The sequence below is a fragment of the Mauremys reevesii genome, unplaced genomic scaffold, assembly GCF_016161935.1.
Source record: "Mauremys reevesii isolate NIE-2019 unplaced genomic scaffold, ASM1616193v1 Contig116, whole genome shotgun sequence".
In the NCBI taxonomy this organism is placed as follows: domain Eukaryota; kingdom Metazoa; phylum Chordata; order Testudines; family Geoemydidae; genus Mauremys; species Mauremys reevesii.
Window position 1 is genome coordinate 175,372 of NW_024100734.1, and position 9,834 is coordinate 185,205.

The 9,834-nt window shown below is 47.4% G+C and overlaps 1 gene segment (V, D, J or C); it reads right to left on the reverse strand.

Moving 5' to 3' along the window:
• Nucleotides 1–5,609: 5,609 nt before the first annotated feature.
• LOC120392789 lies at nt 5,610–8,664 on the reverse strand. The segment is given in 3 exon segments: nt 5,610–5,777; nt 7,858–8,249; nt 8,556–8,664. Coding segments are annotated over 3 exon segments (609 nt in total).
• Nucleotides 8,665–9,834: the final 1,170 nt, after the last annotated feature.

The window sequence follows — 9,834 nt, forward strand, 5'->3', positions numbered from 1 at the left end:
GCATTATTTAAGTGTATTCTAGGAGGGCTGGGCTTAGAGCAGGACCTCATTGTGACAGGCACTGTACAAACACAGAATTATAAAAGGGTCACCCCCGTCCTAAAGACTTCTCACCTGTCTGGATGAATTATTGTTGCTGTGTTCGTTGGCAGGTAATTATAATCACCCTTACATAAGTACACGCTCTGCAGTTAGTTATCAGTCACCTTCATTCAGGGAGCATTATAATTCACTCCCTGCGACTTCACCACCATTTTAGGGAATTTCCTTATTATTGGGACAGAAGGGATTCCCCAGTGTTTGTGGTGGGTGCTGATAAATAAGCTATTGTTATAATTCACTATAGCACTTAGACACGCCAATGAAAAGCCGAGGGGAATTAGGCACCTAACCCAGTAAAGAAATTTTGAAAATCCCACCAAAGAGCAGATTTTGGTGGTATTTGGATGCAGGGGCGGCTCTAGGCACCAGCGGGCCAAGCGCCCGCTTGGGGCGGCATCCTGGGGAGGGCGGCATTTGGCTCCGGTGGAGCTCCCGCCGGCATGACTGCGGCAGGTCCCGTCTTCCCGCGGCTCCGGTTGAGCTCCCGCAGGCATGACTGCGGCAGGTCCGCTCGTCCCGGGCTCCGGTGGACCTGCCGCAGGCATGCCGGCGGGAGCTCCCCCAGGATGCCGGAGCCGCGGGAAGAGGGGACCCGCCGCGGGACTGGGGAAGGGCGGCGCAGCGCTCCGCGCTGCTTGGGGCAGCCTACTTTGTAGAGCCGCCCCTGTTTGGATGTATAGCGATGTAGATAACAACTGTCTGCCTGTTAACGTGCTTAAAAACCTTTTATAAATCTAATCTAGGTGCTTTCAGAAATCCCCTTGGGGCAGTGGGTCTCAACCAGGCGTGCACAGAGACCTTCCAGGGGATACATCGACTCATCTAGATATTTGTCTAGTTTTACAACAGGCTACATCAAAAGCACTAGCCAAGTCAGTACAAACTAAAACTTCGCACAGACAAAACTAGAAAGTGAAACAATTTTTTTCAGTAATAGTGTGGCTGTGACACCTTTGTGTTTTTATGTCTGATTTTGTAAGCAAGTAGTTTATAAGTAAAGTGAAACATGCAGGGCAGCTCCAGGGTTTTTGCAGCCCCAAGCAGAAACAAACAAACAAACAAAAAAGCCACGATGGTGATCAGCAACAATTCATCCGTAGCTCCACCGCACCACTTTCTTCTTCGGTGGCACTTCGGCAGCAGGTCCTTCCCTCCAAGAGGGACTGAGGGACCCCGCTGCCGAATTGCTGCTGAAGAGCCTGACGTGCCGCCCCTTCCCCTTGGCCGCCCCAAGCACTTGCTTGCTGAGCTGGTGCCTGGAGCTGGCCCTGGAAACTTAGGGGTCCCCAAGAGGAATCAGACTCCTGAAAGGGGTACTGTAGTCTGGAAAGGTTGAGGGACACTGCCTTAGGGGGTGGGTCTTAAAGACATTTAGGCATCTGGTGGGATTTTCAAAAGCAAATAGGTGTCTCAATCTCATTGATTTCAATGGGTGTTAGGTGCCTAGATACTTCTGAAAATCCCAGGAGGCACGTAAACACCTTTTAAAAACCCGTCCCTAGGTGCCTCTCTGCATCTTTAAGCAGCTAAAACCTTTAAAATCTCGCCCCTAGTCATTTGCCGAGGTCTCTGTGGGTGAAACAGAATTTAACCATATTCCAACCTCATCCGGAAGCTTTCCTGCGAGCGAGCAAGATGTGGGGCTGGGACAGCCAGGGCCGGCTCTAGGCACCAGCAAACAAAGTGGTAGACGAGGGCCTCATCCTCCCTGATTGAACTAACCTGGTTGTCTCTAGACTGGTTCTTGCCGGCATATTTATACCTGCCCCTGGAAATTTCCACCACATGCTCTGAGGAAGTGGGGATTCACCCAGGAAAGCTCATGCTCCAAAACTCCTGTTAGTCCATAAGGTGCCCCAGGACTCTTTGTCCCTTTTTACAGATCCAGACTAACACGGCCACCCCTCTGATCCCTGTCTGTAATTGCCTGTCACTTAGAGCAGAGCTGTATCTCTACCTGAGACTGCGGGGAAACTGCGGGGCTTTGGGGACTCCTGTCTCTGGTCTCTTTCCAAATCATGCAGGGCCGGTGAATGGGAAGGAAGGGAGGGTTTTTGTACAGCTCTGCTCCGTGGCTCTGTCACTGTGCCCGCTGCAGGGCGCAGAGATACACCGCGGTGTCCGCCAGCTCCAGCGCTGTGATGTTCAGAACTGTGGAGCTGTCAGCAGTCTGGGAAGAAAATCTCTCCTGGGCGAAACCAGCATTTTCCCTATAATCACCGTATTGCTTCGTCCCTCCCCGCAGAATGACTGCGGGGCTCGACAAAACGCATGTCCGTTGTTCAGGGGACTTTAGTCTGCTCTGAGTCACAAAGAGGCGGTGAAAACACAACAGCGAAGCCAGGGGATTGTTGGCTGAATGTTCTAAACCGACCAACCTGCCGCCCTGAAAAGTCGGGGGGGGGGCGGATCTGACCCCAATGCCCAAACCCAGAGGAAATTAGAGGAGGGGAGTGGTGTTTGATAATGATTTCTATGGGAAACCGCCTCTGTTTGGTGGCTCTTTCACCCACCCTCAGCATTCAAAAAGTTGTGTTTGTAGCTGTGACTGTCTCTATGCAGTAGATAAAATGTTTAGACATGAAATGGACTTTGCCTCGCCAGGGAACCAGAGAGACTACCTTGTGTAAGAAGCTGGGCAAACAGAAAGACTGACGGACAGAGAGAGTTGGACTGATCGTGGATGGAGGCTGATTTCAGAGGATCCGAAGCGTTTCGCAGCAGCTAAGAACGGGCCCGATAGAGTTAGACCAGAGCTGCGGTGATGGGACACAGATCAGAACCTCGCCCCGTGTCTTTTACAGCATGTTTCCGGCTGCAGGAAATCCTGGTACAATTTCCCAAGTATCGTGGAGTGATTTGTTTTATTGACAACATATATTTTCATATAAAGTTTGTAAATTCATGCATATATTAATTTACATAACTATAACTGAGATAATAATGCATCGGGTTTGGGAAGAGCAGAAGGAACTGAACTTGGCAGAGAAGTTCCATAAAGAGTCGAGTAGAAAAACAGCCTCTGAGACCCTCGGTGTGTGGGAGCACCTTGATCATTTCTTGTATTGCCAGAAATGCAACTCCGCCCCAGCGTGGATCTCGGAGCACAGTGATACATGGTTCTATCTTGGCGGGACACAGCCTCAATCTTCAAGAGAACTGTCTTATTAGAGCCGAACAAAACTGCTGAAAAGTTTCCAGAAGTGAAGATGTTCTTCTCAGCAGGAGATTGATACGCTGTCAATAAATGCTGGGGTGGTTGGTTCGGATACTGATGAAACCAGAAGAGCTGCTGAAAGAGGCGGTGAAATTACACTGCAAAGTGGCGGGTTACCCCTCTGAGATTTGCATTTCTGCAGGACACTGAAACATAGAATTACTTTGAACAAGACCTGTGGAGAGAAAAAACAGTTTTACACAAAAATCTCTAATGATCTGATGTAGAAACTGGTTTCCATTTTAAAGCAAAGTATCTCGAAAGGAAAGCAAAGTTCTTTCTATTAACTCATACAGTTATCTGGTTCAGAGAATCTAGTTTTCTTTAAAAAAATGTGGGATTTTCAAAAGATCTTTAGAAATGTGGGTGCCTATTTCCCCTAGGCTTCTTTGAAAATTATAGGCTGTTATAACAGGATTTTTGTAGCTCTTAAATGCAATATATGAAATAAAAATGATCATTTCTCTCACCTGACATCACGAGTAGAGGACAGAAGGTAGAAGACCATTTTGCAACTTGAAATTAGCCTCATTTTTGCTAGACCCTTTATCCAATTATAAAAAATAGTTCTTCCTCCTGTTTTGTTTATTAAAAGAAAGTGTATGCTGTAAAAGAGCCCTCTCTGTGACTTCCCACCTTCCTTCTCCTCTTTAGGACACGAGAGTCCCGAAAGAGATGCTATCCAGGGAAGTGTTGGATTCAAAATAAAACACAATGTAAAATGTAATTCCCAGAACGGCAGGCGCGCCCCCTTGTGGACATAATAAATCATGCAAGTAATTTTGACAAAGCAGCAAGAAAACATAAGAATGATCTGGCTCAGTAAGGCCAATGGTCCATCTAGCCTAGCGTCCTCTCTTCCAACAGTGGCCAGTGACAGGTGCGTCAGAACAGGACAATTATCGAGTGATCCGTCCCCTGTCGTCCAGTCCCAGCTTCTGGCAGTCAGAGGCTTAGGGACTCAAAGAGCATGGGGCTGCATCCCTGCCCATCCTGGCTACTAGCTATCGATGGACCTCTCCTCCAGGAGCCATTCAGATATTTCTCTAGACGAGGGGAGGGTTATTTACACATGGAGTTTCACACATTTCTCTAAAGGGATCATCAGTTATTGATTTGGTGCAGGCGTCATTGAGAGAAATGTTCTGGCCCCTGTTATGCAGGAGGTCAAACTGCATGTGCATAATTCTTCCTTTTGACCTGGAAAATCTGCGTAACTCTGTGTTACTTGTCTCCAGAAGAGGTTATTTTAAGAACTCGGCTATTCCTACAAGCCATTCCTTAGTTACAAGAGTCTGTGGAAAGTGTTTCATTACTTCCTAAGGGGAAAAAAATCTTCTCACTAGATTTCACCATTTAAAACCTGCTTAGTGTAAAGTACTGTCAGTATTAGTGGTTGTAACTCTGCCATAGCCAGTCCCAAGCCAGGTTGGAAAAGCAGGAGAGTTGGCATCAGGCTGGCAGCCAGTCATAAACCTTTGCCAAATAAATCCATGAAATGAGTCCTCTATAAGCCTTATATGTAGGCTTGGAAGGATTCGATTTTAGCAGTAGAAGTAAAAAATGTGGATTTCACCATATGCCAGACAAGCCCGGGTACAAGTACATCCCTTGATAACCCTTTGCCTCGCTGTAAAATTCAGTTAAGAAAATTGCTGCTTGGAAACGTACTGGGGTTTGATTTAAGTCTGTTTACTTTGACATATGAAATGTTTCAGTGGTCACATCGATTTAACTTTTTTGATCTCCGAGTCTTCTGTCATTAAATAATTGTGCAAATCGCTCAAGTTCTGCGATGAGTGCGGGGCATGAGGAGGAGGAGGAGCACTGTGGGTACGTCTAGCCTCAGCTGATATCGGGGTCCCATTATCCTGGGTGCTGCCCAGACACTGGTAGAGACAGACCCCGCTGCGATTAAACATTTGGGCTGGGATTTAGGAGCCCGAGGAAGGAAGGGCTCCATTCAGTCACAGGTATTTATGGATGCATGTATCCATTTGTTTTGATGGGTGGCATCTTCAAGAGACCTGCAGGCATTCTGCACTGTGTGTGTGTGTGTGTGTGTGTGTGTGTGTGTGTGCGTGTGTGTGTGTACACATTCTGTAATCTATCTGCGAGATGTTGACAGGGAGGACAGTACCGAGCTGCCTGAGCTGTGGCCCAGCGCTGCATCCCTCACTGGGGGCGAATGCTGGGTCCTGGAGACGCTCTCTCTGGTCCCTTGTCCATGCCGAGCCCCTGAAGGTGAAGGGAAGGGAGGGTCTGTGTACAGCTCTGCTCCGTGGCTCTGTCACTGTGCCCGCTGCAGGGCGCAGTAATACACCGCGGTGTCCGCCAGCTCCAGGGCTGTGATGCTCAGAACGGTAGAGCTGTCAGCAGACTGCGAAGAAAACCTCTCCTGGGCGAAACCTGCGGTATCACTGAACGTGCTTCCTTTTGCTCCTCTCCGCAGGATGTACTACGGGGCTCGGTTCGGGTACTGGCGGTACCAGTAGAGATAGACACTGGACGTGTAGCTGGTTTCATAAGAACAGCTGAGGGTCACGGAGCCGCCTTCAGCTCCAGACATCTGGGGTTCCCTGGGCTGGACCGAGTCACCCAGCACCGCACCTGCAACAAGAAATAAAATATCCTAGTTGTATGTAGTCTGAGCGCTCACCACGATAACCTTAGACAGGCAGATTGAGCGAGAGGAGATGGGGAGCAGAAAGAGACTGCAAAGAGAGGGGGAGAGAGATGGGAATAGGGAGGCGGTGTGTGTACAAAGAGAGAAAGAGATTCCGGAGCAGTGAGGCAAATTCTACGACTAACTACCTGGATATAGAGTGAAAACAAAAAGGCCGAACATCAAACGTTTGCTCATCGTGTTAAGGAAAATGGCTCCGATTTCAATTCCACCCTGAACCCTTCAGCCCTGAAGAGACAGCGTCCTTCCTGAATGTTACAGACTCGCCCAATTTCTTCAGCCACTGGCCTAATGAGGGGCGTATGTGGAACTCAGAGCCCTTCCTAGCCCACAGGAAACGAGACGTGGTTGGTTTCGCTTCTGAACAACGTCCTCGCCTTCCTCAACCCTCCTTTAACGTGTCTTGATTTGCTGGTAAGTGCGACTCTGTTTGCAGGAGGTTACATTAAGCAGGAAGCACAGTGACTAGTTGTACATAGAGTAAAATACACGTCGGAGAAATCTAGGACCCCACCTCCCTACGACCATTTTCTCAACAATTCTTGGTTACTGGTGCACAGTGAAGAGAGAGTCCCACGGATTGTTTCCCAGTAGAAATTGCGCTTCTAGCTTTCGTGCCTCGGAAAATCCCCGCTTCCACAAACATCACATTTAAATATCCAATGGACAAGGGCTTCAAAGCATTCCCTGAATATCCAGAAAAACAAGGAGGAGTCCTATGGCACCTTAAAAACTAACAAATAAACTTATGCCCAAATAATTTGTTAGTCTTCAAGGCGCCACAGAACTTCTCGTTGTTTTTGCTGAAACAGACTAACACGGCTACCCCTCTGAAACCTGACTATCCTGGTATCTGAGTTGGTATAGGTATCCCCCTTCCGGGAGTCGTCTAGGTTACTGAGAACCTGCCACCAACCCTCCAGATGTAACATTTTTAGGATGGTTACAAACAGTGGGGATCTGTGTTCAACTGTGACTGGGCAGAGAGGGGGACAGAGAGATGGGTGGGAGTACAACCATTTCATTAAAATGGAAAGGACTTCAGTCTTGCTGAGAAAAATGCAAATCTATTTTCGTTTGTTTTGAGCTTTTGTTTATCTGAATTGGGTTGTGCTGGATTCGACTGGGTTCGGTGTGTGTGTGTTGGAATGGGTTGAGTTGAACCGGGTTTCCTTGTTTTGTATTCCTTTGGTTTGGGCTGTAATTACCCGAGCTGGGTTTGGGGTTGAATTTCATTGAGTTGGGTTACGTCTCTTTGGATTGGGTTTGATTGGATTGTGTTGAGATCGGTTCAGCGGGATATAGGGTTCAGCCAGGCTGGATTGATTGAGGGTCGGTTTGGACTAAAGTGGGATCAGGTGTATTGGATTTCAAGGGGGGCGGGGTGTGTGAATGCATGGCCATGAGTCTTGCAGCCTATCGGTTACACGTGTATTGACAGAGTTCTCTTCTCTAGAAGTGCCAGACTTGATTTCATAAACTCGTTCCCTGATCTATGTCATCACAGGGGGGAGGCTCCTGAATATATGAAATTATATTAGTGACAACATATTATTGAAAGTTAAATTAAATTGGAGCCCCTGTTATAGCACTTGCCACTTATGCCTTTTCAATAAGAAAAGTATTTTAATCCAAAGAATCTTCATTAATAATAAAAAATCAGAGGGATATACAGTAGGGCAAAGTGCAGGAACTAAAGTTTCTTAGAGACGTTTAACAAAATATCAGGGAAAAAAACATTTTCTTTTAAAGAACAGATTTTACAAACACCTGTCAAGGATGATCCATGTACATTTGGTCCTGCCTCATCACAGAGGGCTGGACTAGATCGTCTCTCGAGGTCCCTTCCAGCCCCCTGTTTATACGATTCTATCATAGTGCGGTAAACAACCCTCCGCTCACTTACTGTACGAGCGGAGATGCAGTTCTCCCCCACTGTGGGTCTCAGAGCACAGTAATACACAGCGCTCTCCTGGTGAGAAACAGCCTCAATCTGGAAGGGAACCGTCCTATTAGCCATGTACAAAGATGCTGAGAATTTTCCCTGGACAAGCGTCTGATCCGGAGCACCAAATTTCGCTTTAGTCAGTATATGCTGGGGAGGCTGGTTCGGATACTGCTGGTACCAAAACAGATACGGGCTTGGGTCAGCGGTGGTGAAGTTACAGTGTAAAGTTACACTTTGCCCCGCTGAGACTCTCACTTCTGGAGGAGACTGGTCCACGGAGTCACTTTGTGCAAGACCTGTGGTGGGGGAGAAAAAGCTTTAAACATCGATCTATGCGTGTCTAGAACTTCTAAACCCAGTGCCACTTGGACCCCGCACTCCCTTGTGCTCCTGTGAAAAGTTCAGCCGGTATCGTATCGGTCTGAATCACTCCTCAGAAACATCCCTTCCTCCTTCCAGCAACCTGATGACTTAGTTTGTGATGCTAATCTGGCTGTCTCTTGGCAAAGGAAAATAAAATTCCTCCTACGATTTCTTTGTTCAGAGACCTTTATTTTTTTTCTTTGTAAATGCCTTTACTTCAAATGAGTTTTTAGTCTCACCTGACTGTGGAAGCAGAATCCAGAGCTGTACAGCCACGTACAAGAGCATTTTGCAGCTTCAGGTTATCCTGGTGTTGTTACTGAGATCTGCCGCTAGTTATAGAATATCTCCTCCTCCTCCTCCCCTGTGTTTTTGAAAACGATCATTACTGTCCTAGAGCTGAAACCTGCTTCCTCCGTGAACTCTCTCTCCTTCCTCTCAGCTTGTGACGCTACACAACGAGGCAAACTCATTCAGCTTCTGGTTCCAACTGTACTACACATATAAAATGGAATGTAAAACATGGATGATGTGAAGGTGTAGCGCGCCCTCTAGTGGATGTAAAACAACAATGAAACGCAAGAAAACCATGCGCTCGTCTAGGATATTTCATCTGGGGTCTCTCTTCAGAGGAGTTTTGAAAACGAGGCCATTCTTTCGTGTCTGAATTAGGGGAGAGTTGCTGGTTTTTGAAAGTTACCCCCAAAAGATACAAATTAATCTGCCTTTGAGTCCATGCTCTGCTACAAATTCCCTGAGTGACTTTCGACAAGTCATTTAGGGTCTGATTATTATAGGTACTAAGGTGCTTAATGAAGCAAAATAGAGGCTTACTGGTATTTTAAAAGCTACTAGATGCTTAACTCTCATTGAATCCCTCTAGGCGCCTATCTTCATCTTCACACGCTTAAGGGCTAGTTTCAAAAAGGACGTAGGCACCTAAAGTGGCAAGTAGGTGCCTAAATCGTAGGATCAGGCCTTTCTGGTATTCATAAAACCCAGGTTCAGCTTCCCCCAAGCCCTGTAGTGGCCTAAAATCTCTCAGTGCCTAATTTTTTTCAGTAAAAGTTTTTTTGGGGGGGGGGCTTGTTTTATGTTTTTGCATCTGAGGATGCGCACTGCCAAGACAGGATGTGGAGGCCTAAACCCCCGAGTTATTCCCAAACTGGAGGAATATGGGTGATTCTGCACCTAACTCACCCGCTGGGTCCTGCCCAGTAAGTGTGCCCAGACCTCGCCTATTGGATCAGCCCCCATAGGCAGTTTACACACAAGCTGGGAGAGAGGAGGAGCCCCTCCCTCTTTACATTTATCTCAGTTTTTAGCGCACTCACCCGGGATGTAGGAGACCCCTGCTCAAGTCCCCCACTTCCATCTGAGAGGAAGCAGAGATTTGAGCAGCGATCTCTGTAACCTTGGTGGTGAGTATCCCAGCTGCTGGGGTATGGGATAGTCGGGGGATGGGGGAGGCTCCCTCAACTGGCCTGAAAGAGCTATTCCCCTGTGAATAAAGACTGG